The sequence below is a fragment of the Anas platyrhynchos genome, chromosome 1, assembly GCF_047663525.1.
Source record: "Anas platyrhynchos isolate ZD024472 breed Pekin duck chromosome 1, IASCAAS_PekinDuck_T2T, whole genome shotgun sequence".
NCBI classification, from domain to species: domain Eukaryota; kingdom Metazoa; phylum Chordata; class Aves; order Anseriformes; family Anatidae; genus Anas; species Anas platyrhynchos.
This window is the reverse complement of record NC_092587.1, coordinates 26,518,662-26,531,955: the sequence shown is the minus strand read 5'-3', so window position 1 is coordinate 26,531,955 and position 13,294 is coordinate 26,518,662. Positions and strand designations below refer to the sequence as shown.

The 13,294-nt window shown below is 40.6% G+C and overlaps 1 protein-coding gene across 4 annotated transcripts in view; it reads left to right on the top strand.

Annotated features, from left to right (window-relative positions):
* MET (MET proto-oncogene, receptor tyrosine kinase) overlaps window positions 1-13,294 on the top strand; it is a 158,090-nt gene that overhangs the window by 104,088 nt on the left and 40,708 nt on the right. For all 4 annotated transcript variants that reach the window (XM_038173479.2, XM_027457674.3, XM_027457666.3 and 1 more), the window contains 2 exons: window positions 9,027-9,161; window positions 10,571-10,744. In XM_038173479.2, coding sequence (XP_038029407.1) covers window positions 9,027-9,161; window positions 10,571-10,744 — 309 coding nt within the window. The remainder of the gene's footprint in view (window positions 1-9,026; window positions 9,162-10,570; window positions 10,745-13,294) is intronic.

The following is a 13,294-nucleotide window of genomic DNA, read 5'->3' as shown; positions in this document are numbered from 1 at the left end:
ATTAAAAAAGAATCAGGATAATCTAACAATGATTTAATTTATCAAAACAATATCCCTAATCACTTCCCCATATTTTATAGCAAAGAAAGTAACTATTTTCTTTTTTTGTTTCATTCACAAATATACTGGAACATATTGCAAAAAATCCTCCTCTTTTTCCTTATTGTACACCTACCTGTTGCACAGTTTGTCATTTGCACTAATATTTTAGCTCTTTGTACATGCAAATATTGAATTTTCCTGTGCAACCTATTTGTAACTCATAGCTATTCAGAGCTGACTATATCTGTTCAGAGAGAGATTTGCTTTCAGAGAAAATAACTTGCAGAATTTCTAGAAAATTCTATGTATCAACAAACCTGTTTTACGTCTGGTTTTATTGTATTAATGTATCTATAATATATTTTCATCAAAACTATTTAAAAGAAAAAGAAAAAATACATACTCATATATAGACTTGTAGTGAACACAGTGCACCTGGTACTTAGATCCTTTTTGAAGTATCAAATCTTAAGTCTGTGTTTAGACAATTTAGTTTGTGACATAAACTTCTCTGGCAACACAATGACCAAATCTGACACATATTGGTGACAATTAAGGGTGAAATGAATGTTTTTTTAATCAAAATTTTGTTATATTAAATTAGGGTTCATTTTAATTATTACAAACATTTTGTGGGAAAAAAATAGATGTTTAAAACACAGTATCATATCATGTAAATTCAATTGAAGTTCCAAGCCTGTGCTGTGGCAGCCAGTAGGTGCCGAATCAAGCTCCTGATGTTCAAACCAAAAAAAAATTTATTTGAAAATGTATCTCACATTCTCCTATTATACCTGCTTACACATGATCAGCAGCCAACCATTTGATTCTTCTTCTCTTCTTTCTTTCATGTTTTTTGCTCTCTTTCCAGATCCTTTTGCACTTTCTTCTGCTCATCACTTTCTTCCTTCCTACTGATGCCTCATCTCTGTTTCCAGCCATATTTTTCTGTTTACCACACAATTACAGCACAGCATTTCTGCAAAAGTCAAGAGAAGGTTTAATATGTAGTTTCTGAGAACACGATTTTTCCTTCTGTAAATGATGGCTAGCTGAGTCTAGGTTTTTGATGTATTTAGAGCCAGATCACGCTGAATAGCTCCTGTCTTTACAAGTGATTCCACTGAAGCTGATGGCTGTGCTAATGACCCAACTGTTATCAGAGTACAGCCTGTATTTTGCTTCTTTAAAAAAAACATCAGAGGAGCCAATAATATTTGGAATGCAGAAGCAGGTATGCCTTACCCAACCAGTGAATAGTCACCTGTTGTTTTCTACTTGTCCTCTTAGTTGGATTAAATAGAATTTTTCACTTTCACAGCTCTGAAAAGCACTGATACACTAATACAGGAATGGAAATACTGCCTCCTTTGCTAAATGTTTATTTTTTTTCAGCCAAAATCTAAAACTAAAATCAAATCAATCTAGATTGTCCAAGCACAGAAGATTCATGAGCTCTTTTAAGGAGGATAATTGGGGCCGGGAGGTGAATTCCAGAGTTCTCCTGGAGAATAATTGCAGCCCATTGACATACTGAGCATGTTTTGGCTGCATCAGAAATGTTAAATCTGTATTTGGCCATGAATAGATTGGAGTTTGTAGTTTACTAAATATTGTGGAGTTTCTGTTACAAAACAGAGCAGTAATAATTTTTCTAAGACAGCTGACATGCATGAGACAGAAAAGAAAAATGGTTTTACTTCCTTCCTAAGCTGGAGCCTGACAACAAGCCTTTTTCCCCCCTTCTTTTTTTTTTTCTGTTGAGAAGTTGCAGCTGTTTCGGCCTTTCTTATTGTGCTTGTTTTCAGAGTGTGACTGGGAACATGGGCTGAAAGTACAGCTGTTGGGTGCAAAGTGAATCAGGTATTTCACAGTGGTTATTTGATTAGAAAACAGCACACAGTCACACTGCCGTAGCTGTGGAATCAGATTTACAGCTGGTGTAAACCAGTCTTACTCCCCTCAAGTCAAAGAAACTACACTAAGGATACAACTCATAACTGGAAAAGACACGTTCATTACCGGCCAGTATTTTGGGGATATTTGAGTTTGTCACAAAAGAAAAATAAAAAATAAAAAAGTCCATGCTATATTGAGATTAAATATCTTCTATTTTGCTCAGTTCCAAGGTGAAGCTTTTCTTTCTTTGCCTGAAATTACCTTAGAGAGTGAGTTTTATGTGATGAAAAGTTCTTCAGGAAGGGGAAGTCTTTCTGATAGCTCTGAGCAGAGTGGGATACAGGAAAGTTTTATAAGATTTATTCCGAAAAGCTCACACTTGGTTCGGCCTTAACAATGGACAAGAGACCAATGCCTTTGATGTCTGCAGAGCCTGGCTTTCAGCATAACACTGTGTTTGGAAGCAGAGCCTTGCACATGCTCCCTACGCCTAAAGCTGGCCTCACTGCTCGTTGGTTACCTGCTTCAGGAAGAGAGGGATGAGAAACTTTTCCCTCTAAGCCTTACACATACTGCAGGTAACCACTCTTGTGGGGCAGCACCAGGCTATAAACATGGTAAGGACCCCCTGCAGATGTCCCCTCACCTTTTTGGAGTAGTAGGATGTCCTTCCTGTAGCTCCTGGAGGTAAGGAGAGGGTCTTCCGGTGCGTATACATACACCCTGAGATGCAGTCAGCCACACACTGGCTGCAGTCCTGTCTGATCTGGCTGGATAAGAGCCAGCTCTAGCTGAGAAGCCAAGCATTAGCAAAACATGGTCACGCAATGTCATGTCTGAGCAGCTTCTGGACTGAATATGGCTTGGGGCATGAGAATCAAAGCATGATAGCATATATAGTCTTCGTTGGCACAGAGTGCATTGCGCACAACAAGCCGCTCACCCTCCTCAGGGCCTCCCTGCACACCCTGGCACAGAACAATAACAAACAGCAAGCTTTGTTCTAGGGACACGTTGCACCCCAGCAATTTTAACCAGATTTTTCAGCTAAGAAAGGAAGTACGGGGTTAGAATGAAGGTTTCAGGATGGATAGGGGCTAGTAAAAGCACACACTGATCCTTCTCCCAGTACCCTCCTGTGTCTGGTACATAGTGGCCCAGAGATTTCCTGAGCCAGAAAATGCACCTGTGTCTAGTGTTTAGTAGCCCTTAATAGTCCTTTAATTGTCCATAAAGGAATTCCTTTCCATTATGTTTTTTTTGTGTTTTTTTTTTTGTTTGTTTTGTTTTGGTTTGTTTTTTTTGCCCTCCACACTATGCTGTGATAATTACATCCAGAATTTCATCATGCTTTGAGTGATGAAGAGATTCCTTCACCTGCTGCCTCATCTTTTCGTTTGGTGCACCCCATTCTGTATGAAGAGGAACAGGGACTCAGCTCTCACAGATCAATTGTTTGGGAGATTTTCACATGCAGAACAGAAATCTGTTAGCTTTCCCATCCAAGTACAGAATATTTGACAGTCACAGTCATTTCCCGGGAATACTTATGATTAAAAACAATCAACAACAACACCAAACTATAATACATCTCGTTTCCCTGAAAAGAGAAAAATTAGCATGTGTCATAGCTGCTTTCATAGATTACATGCCAGGCAACACAATGCATGTTACAGAAATGAGTATAGACAAAAATAATCACATCTGCTTTTTATTTGTAACTGCACTCAGAGAGAGCTTGGAAAATCATGTCCCAGAATGCAACAAGAAGAGAGCTAGGCATTCAGCGTTGCTCTCCTCTTGCAAACAGCAAAATAGCAAGGCCTCGCTGCTTCGGGAATCAAGGCTCAAAGCCATGGTGCCCATTAGCAAAATGAGTTGACACAGAGCAAGGAAGTACAGAGCTTTGCTTTTCCTTTTTTTTTCAGCATAGTCATTCAGCTCCAGTTTGTATCACAGCACAGTGAAAGCTATTTCCACCTATGGACTGATCAAACTTCTTTTGTCATAGTTCCTTTCCCACTGGATAAATATGATTGTAACAAAACCCACTCACGCAAATGGCAAGCCATGTTGGAAGCAAGTTTGAGGAGGTCGCAAAATACATGAGCACAGACCTTAAACCTGACAGTGCTGGGAGGAGGAAAGCATGGCGGGATATAAGCAGTCATTGCAAAAGCTGTCCTACTCAGTGCCCACTCCTGTCCTGCTGCTGTGGGCACTTGGCTTCCCAATACTGTGTGATGTGTTTAAATGCAAAACGTGCACACATGCATATGTAGGAATGTGAATTGTTGCAACCCTTCCCACTTCATAATTTTTTCAACTAGCAGAAATAAATCTGTGAGAAAAACTATGTAAATGATGTTTTCATACATATACTCAACTTTTAACAGTTTTATCATAGCAGCTCTTTCTGTGGTAAAGAAAGTATCCTGATGCTCCCCCCAAAACTATGAAATAGTGCATAATGCAAAATCCATAGAGCCAAATTAAAATTAACACCTGCTGCCAAATAACTGTTTTGAGAGCACACATGTTTTAATATTCAGTTCAAGTTGAGAAGCTTACACCCTTCAGAGCATTATACTCTGCATGGATTAGAGTGATATACAGCATCTAGAGAGCTACATATGTGCCCTCCGCAAGATTTTGCTGCATAACCCGAGGCATTTAAGGCGTTACACAATAAAGTTAACCCTGAGCCTATCTCTGCTGGGTAATGGCCTCCACCTGCCAGACATCTAGGGAAAAAATAACAATGTGATACTTAGATGGGATTGCTATAAGAAGGCCTCTCATTTTTGCAGAAGATATTTCACCATACACTCAGTAACATATGTAATTCAATCCTGCTGACTAGCAGAACCGAGCATCAGAACGTTTTTTAAAAGAAGCTGTTGTATGCACTTTTTCAACTCAAGTTATTACAGTCTTAATTTGCCATATTATCCTTAAATTAACCTAGATTTGAGGCTTCTCACTTACCATTTATACTAACCGATGGTAAAGTAAGTGTGTATAAATGAATTACTTTGATCTTTATCAACGTAAGTGATCACTGGTTTCCAGTACAAAAGATATATTAAATAATATATTAATTAATTAATTGTTGGCCCTTTATCAAAGTACTTTGAGCCACAGGGAAAGATTGCATACCTTTTTGTGTTTCTCTTAAACAGAGGGAAATAAATATTGTGTTTGATTTAAGAAGGATGTCTAGGGCTGTAGCTATGATTAGGAATGTGCTTCTTGGGAGGGTTATTTGAAAGAGCATGAGAACAGCTGCCTGGGTTCATCAAACCAAAGGTCCATCTAGCTCAGTCTTCTGTCTCCAGCCTCCTGACAAGTGGATGCCTAGGGAGCAGGGCAACATAGGCAATACCTTCTGCTTCAGGCATCCAACTATTTCTAGTTCTTCAGTTCTTGGGATTTCCTGAGCAACTGTGTTTTGTTTTTTCAGTTCTTTCCATGTACATTGCATTTACATCCTCTGGCAAGGAGTCACACATGTTCATCGCATAGTGACAGGAAGTCTTGCTCTTTTGTTTGTTTTGAACCTGCCTATTACTTTTGCTTTTTGGTGGTATTTGGTACTTTTATCGGAAGACAGTAAATGGTCAACCACTAGCCACTCTCTCCGTGTCACTTATGGTCCTGTATGCCTTTTTCATATCCCACCCACAAAGTCAGTGCTTCCACTCTAACCCAGTCATTGCTTGTTTCAGCCTTTTGATCGCCTTTGTTACCCTTCCCTGAACCTTTTTCCCATTTTAACATATTATTTTTGTCATGAGGCAACCAGAACTGCACAGAGAATTCAAGGACTGGACAAGCTGTGAATTCGTATGCCATAAGGATCTTTTCTGATTTGTTGTCTAATCCTTTTCTATAATTCCTAACTTTGTTTTTGCACTGCTGCTGAACAATGAGGTGATATTTTCCTGGAACTATCTATCATGTTATCACTTTACATTTATCTTCTTTGTCATATTTCACCTGCCATTTTATTGCCTTGACACACTGTCTTGTAAAGTCCTCTTGCCATCCTTCATAGTCTCTCCTCATCCTTATCACCTTGAATACTTTCAGATCTTCAGCAAACTTTGTCACTGGACTGCTCACCCACTTTTCAAACTCATTTATGGATACATTAAACAGTATGGATCCCAGCACAGGCCCTTGCAGAACACCACTGGTGACTTATTATTGCAAGAGCTGCCCATTTACAGCCAGCATCTGTTTGTTCTCTTTCAGTCAATTATTTGTCTGCACAAGCCCTACCTCTCTCCTAACTGCTTGAGTGCAGGCACACAGATATACTTTCATTTCTTGTGTGTCCTGGAGAAATACTTGATAATCTCATTAAGATGTTTAAAAACAAAACAAAACAAAACAAAAAGAAACACCAGTACTTGGATAATCATAATCACGTTTCTAGTCTTTGTATAGATAAATCCTTCTGTAGCACTGAAATATTTCCATTGCAGAAGTAGCACATGTATGGTAGTGTGGGCAAAATACAGTGATGCCAAAAGGTACACACATACCAGCGCAGTCCCAAGCAATAAAAATCAGAGGTATCTGAGAACAACACTGGAGTCCTAAGTAGCCTCATATTCATGCTGTAGCAACTGTCTTAAAATTGCCTTTCTCTTCAGGATTATGTTGGATAAGGGTAAGATAGAATTTCAAGGACTAGGCTGATGCGTGCAGAAATGGCACAGTTATAGGGACCAGAAAGAGCGTTTTTTGCATCTTGAGTCTGTTACTGCAACTCTGTAGGCTGGTGGATTAGTTCTAGGAAAACTGCAAACTTTTATTCCATAGTTCCAAATGAGTTAGGAAGTGTAATTTGAGCTCCCTGTATGTCATGAGGTCAAAGTCTGTCCACCTGGGCTTTGAGCAGGTGATTTGACTATCAGCCCCAGTACAATAAAGGTCACTTGGTTTTTAACATACCACATAATTTTCCAAGACTATTGAGAGATGGGATCCAAATTTTCATGTATCATCTGAGGTTGCAACACAGATGTGTTTAAGGGGTTAACACTGTGGCTCAATCAGAAAGAATGCTTGGCAATAAGAGGAAGCCTGGATTAATGATAGAAAAGAATTCTTAGCATTTTATAGCAGTGGGTATCCGAGATGAGACATAGCTAATGATCAACTAAAAAGGTATTTGCAGCTGTGGTGCTACCTCTCCCCATAATGCCAACATTAATCAAGCTTTTCCATGCAGCTTTGCAGTCCATTCTATTTTTCATTGTCCTGAATAAAAAAACAGAGCTCATGCCCTAATACACTGAGTCAGACACCATACTTCTGTGTCACTGAAAATGATCAGACCTTATCGATTTCTAAAAGCTGTACTTTCTGTACTGTGAAACAAACTTATAACAAATTCTTTAACAAAGCCAGTTTCATTTTAAGGGGAAAAAAGCCTCTTGTAACCCCAAACTGTAAATATCTTTGAGATGTGAAACAGTTATCACCATGAATTTACTGCTCATATATTTTATTTAAGTCTTGAATTACAACAAAACATCAGCTGTAATTACAGCATCTCTAAGTCGAGTCTTGGAGTCAGCCCTCTTGCTGAAAGACCTTGGCAATGCAAAATGCCAGTGAAATCATGTAAGTCAATGTCCTGGCTGTTCTGGTGCTGCCTTAGGAGTCAGGAGAAAAGCTTCATTATAGGAAAAAATGAAACTTTTGACATACAAGTTATTTCCAAAATGGCTTCAATCTTTTTAAATAATGAACTCCATTGAATCTCAACTTCTCAACAAACGCTGATTATCTAAATTCCTTAAGTAAACTACACGTGATGCAGCTTTTGAAACATGAACATGATCTTCCCTTATGTAAACAATCCTCTGCCTTTGTTGCCTGATGCTATCGCACTGGGTGCACATCCTTCTGGATTGCAGGCCCGAGCCTATAAAATCTTGCTATCAAATATCCACCCCAATCTGCAGATGCTTTATGCCTGTGCTTAACAACCATGACTCATCCCATTAAAGTCAACAAAGTTACAGTAGTAAAGTTAAGCATGTGTTTGCAGGAATAAGCCCAAATTCTCAGAAGTATTTAGGTAACTTAAGATGAAGCGAGATGACTAGTGGGGGAATTTCATACTGGTGTGACTAATCTTCCTAAGATCTTCTGAAATCAAGAGAGAAAGTGCTCTTGCAAAGGGGCTTCAGGACGGCTAAATTAGGCTCCTGTTTTGGAACATCTTCCAGAGAGCTTCCTGCTTTCCCTGTTGCTTAAGAGGTGCCAAGACTGTCCTGGACACCCAGCTCCCATAGAAATTAGCAGGAGTTAGACCTCACAGTGTCCAGCCTGATCTAGTGGGTGGCATCCCTGCCTGTGGCAGGGGGCTTGGAACTGGATGATCTTTAAGGTCCCTTCCAACCCAAGCCATTCTGTGATTCTATGATTCTATGATTTTGCCAAGCACTTGTCTGCAGTAACAACCATTTCAGCAGCTCTGGGAATTGAGTTCTGACTGCTTGTGGTGGCTTCGTAGCCATGCTCACAGCAACAATCTGCCTGCCATAGTTTTGGACTCCAGCAGCCCCATATATACCATGACCAGACAGTAACAACACAGGCTACAGTGCACTGTTCAAGCTGAAGGACCAAGGTGAAAATAAATGGAAACATGTCAAAGGCCTGAAGTTTCCTCTAAATAGACATTGTAGATAAAATTCTTTTTTTTTTTTTTTCTCACGTACTCTTAAATCTACAAGGCTAAGTGACCCATCTTCACTTTTTATGGTTGATTTATAAATACTTGAAATTAAAGACCAAAAAGCAAGCAATGACTCCTTGGTATTTTAGTAAACATGATGCATTTTGAGGATCCTCCAAGAGCCATGATTTTGCTGTGTTAAATAAAGTGGATTTTATAGAGGTTTAATCAGATCATGATGGAACATTATGCAAAACATTATGCAATGTAATGCAAAGTAATTAATGCAAGCAGAAAAGTGGCAGGGATGTGAGACTGTTGAGCAGCATTTGTGTCACAAACTGCCTGCTGATTTTCTGAATTTCTGAATTTCTATCTTTCATAGATCGTGGTCTCCCGTTCAGAGCCCACAGCTCCACATGTCAGCTTTCAGCTGGACTCCCACCCCGTCTCTCCTCAGGTTGTTGTTGAGAACTCAGTAGCAGCAGATGGCTATACCTTGGTAGTGACTGGAAAAAAGGTGAGCAGTACATAATCTAATCATTCCTCACCCTGTGCAAACCTGCATACAGAGCAGTCACATTCATTAAGGACAACTATTCACACTGCTGCTTTATGTTTTGCATCCTCCCAGCCCTTCCATTCCCTTGGGAACACTGGAGGGGCAAGTTTCCTCCAAGACTTTTTTTTTCCCCACTAAACAAACCAACAGACTAAGATTGAGAAATGTTTAAATAATGTAAGAACTGTGATATAAACCAACAAAAGCCAGGAAATGCAAATTTAAAGCTGAAAGTCTGTCCTTAATTCAAGTGCTTGCAAAGAAAAACACACAATGGCTTAAGAAAAGAATGGTGTTCAGAATTTCCTGGTTTTTGTTGGTTTGTGTCATAACTTTATAACTTTTCAAGAGGGGTGTGTGTGCAAGTGTTATGTGGGTGTGTTTAAAATTGGAGATGCTGTTCTTGGTAAGGTTTGAAGATTATGTTATCAGGCAGTTTACAAAGGGTTAATAAAGGATGAAGAGTTATCGTAAATATGCTATTGTCATTATTATTATAACTAGGATGTGCATTGTCAGATGGATTTAGAACATCACCACATTAGCAGATAATATTACAGATAATCCTAGACCTTAATCATAAGCAATAATTTGACCTCTTGAGTTCTATAAGAATTTAAAGAAATTAATCAGCCATTACTAAAGATGGTTATTAATCATTAACTAGAAACTAAGAGATATTTACAAGAGTAATCTTCAAAGAAAATGTCCCAAAAATGTTTAAGAAAGGTACTGAAGTATAAATTATAGAGTGATGTAATTAAATGATAGTGTTAGTACTTTGATCAAAGATAACTTCTGATATTTAGAGTGACTATTATCATACCTATTTTTGATATTTTGAAAATTATCATAAATTTTAATTCATGTTTTTGATATAGGTTAGGTTTTTTTATGGTATGTGTTAAACACCAAGTACTTGGTCAGTCGTGTGCCCAGTGTGTCACAGAAATTAATGTAGCCTAACCAAAGTTGAAATAGCCATCATGCCTATTTTTATAAACATATGAACTAAGACATACTGAGACACACTGTTTTTTCCAAGAATTGCTACAGAACTGGGAGGAGCACACTGCTGTTTTCTTTTTCCATCAGCAAAAAAATGCTATCTTGCTGTAAACACCAGATGCTGGTAGTAACTGTATATAACATTAAGATGCCTTTAGGGTTTCTCCCAAGTGAATTTAAAATCATGTCACTTAAATTACTTATAAGATCCTATAATTACCGAGCTAAAGAGAAGCCGAACCACGACTTGCACAGCTGAAATCTGAGTAGTGCCACAGCGCGCTGCATAAATTGAGACTCTCCTCGCCGGTAAGTGTGTACATTCAAAGGCTCTGTGCACCATCTCTTTCCATCAACAGATAACCAAGGTGCCCCTGAACGGGCCAGGCTGCCACCATTTCCAGTCCTGCAGCCAGTGCCTGCTGGCGCCTGCCTTCATGCAGTGTGGCTGGTGCGGCGAGCGCTGCCTGAGGTCTCCGGAGTGTGCTGGAGGGACCTGGACCCAGGAGACCTGCTTGCCAAGAGTCTATGAGGTAAAATACATGCTTCTGGTATTCACATCTGCATCATTTCAGACACATGGCATCCAGGGGACTGTACCGGTGGTTGGGGTGCTGTGTGGGGTGAAGGGCAGTCTGCTCACCACCCCTCAGAAACCCTGAGCTGGCAGAGCCCTCCAGGCACAGCAGCACCCACCACATGGCCTGTGGTGCAGCCACTGCTGCTTTGACACTGCATCGTGAGCCAAAAAGGTTGGATGAGTCTTTAGGATAAACATATAGGAAGAGGTGCCCTCAGATGCCCTGTTGGTGAGCATGAGAAGCAAACAGAGGAGTTCCCATGCTCGTTCTATTTATTTTTATGCACTTATGGCAAATGAAGTGCCTGCTCTCTCTCACAACGGAGGTGGCAGCTGGAGGGGAGCAAGTCAGCAGCTTCGCCCTGGCAGAGGGGACAGCCAGAGGCTGCTCTCCGTGGGCTCCTGTGAAGAGCATACAGGGACAACGCTGCACAGATGAGCACAGAGCCCTGCTGGCTCGCCCCTGTTTTCATTTAGCTATGGTTGGTGTGAGATTTGCACGGGCAGACTGTACGTTTAACCGCATCGTTTGAGTGAGGTGCGACACGGCTGTGAAGGCCAAGGCTCAGGGAGCAGCAGATGGACTGGTACGCTGAGGGAGGAACAAGCGGAGAGCCTTCTGGTAGCACTTGCACCTACTTACTTTTAACACATTTAAACTATACTGTATGGCCAAAAAGTACATTTTCCTCTGGGTATACAGCTTGCAAACAGAAATGAAACTTTGACATGCTAAGCTCTCAAGGAGAAAGGGAAGCAATAGTTCTTCCTTAGCAAATAGTGTTTTCTTTCAACTGGGCAGATGATTTCATGGACAACAGCTTTTTTACGAGTAGCCAGGCAAAACTGCTGTAAAAGCTTGGATTCGCTAGTAATCTAGCAACATGTTTACAGGGGTGGTATTTGTCATATTTCAGATACAAAATTTAGGGCTAAGTCAGAAATAATTCACTGAACAGACAATGAAGCACTTTAAGAATCATACCCAAAATGGATGGAGAGATGTGTGTGTGTGTGAGCATGCGTGTAAGTGTGTTTGCCTTGCCTTCAGTTACCATTTACCTTTGGGTGAAGGAGATATAAAAAAGCTGCTATTCCAAATGTGAATCATTTATTTTCACTTTACACAAGAACTCAGCCATTTCAGAAAAGCTGTGGTAGATGATCAAATTGTCCTTTCTGTCCACAACTTTTAAGAGACTATGAATCACTGATACAAAGGCATGCACTGGGGATTAGTCCTGGCCCATTTTTGTATACCTCTGCAGAACCAAACTGCTCGCACCTGCCCTGCATAGCTTGTTTTGTCTTTCCTAGAGCTCAGGCATAAGCAGCAACCCTTAACGTTTTTTCTCAGCAAAAATTTCCAACAGCTGCTGTGGCTTGCCATGCATCCAAAAAGATTTCAAAGGTTCAGAACTGCCTCATTTCTGGCTTTCAGAGGTGCTGAGCTCACACAGCCCTCTCTGGTTTCAACCCGGAGTGTGTGCGCTCGGCAGCTTCAAGAAGCAAGCACCTGGAGCCTATGCAGAGACACACAGACCAAGAGGTGCGTCCCCAGAGCCACCTCTCGAGTCCCTCTGGAGTTGCTGGGAGGACTCATCCGATGGATCGAGCCATTGATGTGGGCAGCAGGAGCAGGCATGGGGTTGGCCATGTGCTGCCCTTCCCCACAGACAGCTCAAGCCCTGCCCACTCAGCACAAGTCCAGTCTGCCCCTGTCATGAACATGGACCTGTGGCACTGATGGGTCTTGAAAGGAATCTTGAATTCCTGTATGTCCACATCAGTGGAAGTTGCTTCTAGAAGACTTGTAAAGAAAAAAAAAATGCAGCTGAGTTACTCAAATCCCTTTGGATTGCTAGCTGTTAAGACAGATTTCATGCTCTGCTGGACCATGACATTTAACATTATTACTGAAAAAAAATATAAAACAGATTATTCATCATCTTCTGATCTGTCTTTAAACCCATATGCATAAAATATGAGAAACAAGCTTGTTTTGTTCCTAACAAATGGAGGATGACCTGCTTTGCGTAGTATTTGAAATTCTGTTCTACTCCCCTTAATATTTTGCAGATTTCAGAGAGACAGACTGCTTAGGATAGGTCATATGAGCATTTTAACCTGAGGGTAACACAGAGGGTCTGATCCAAAGGATGCTAGTGAAGTCTTCAAAAGTTTTCCCATGTTATTACACAGACGAGTGCACAGTGGAAAAAAAAAAAAAAAAAAAAAAAAAAAAAAAAAAAAGATGAAATATTCCTCTCAGGAGGAATGTCCGAGGGGAAGCACAAGGTTCTCCCATTGGTCTTGCTGACCCTTCAGGTCTCTGCCGTGCTTTAAACACTTTTCCTTGGAGCCATTGGGTGGTGGGGAGCAGCTCTGCATCCCAGCCTGGCTCAGCCCCAAACACAGCTGGGCACCATACCCCACGGACCTGCCTCCACCTGCTGCCCCTGCTAGCACTGGAGCGCGTTTTGTCAGCCCAAACTAAAGGAAC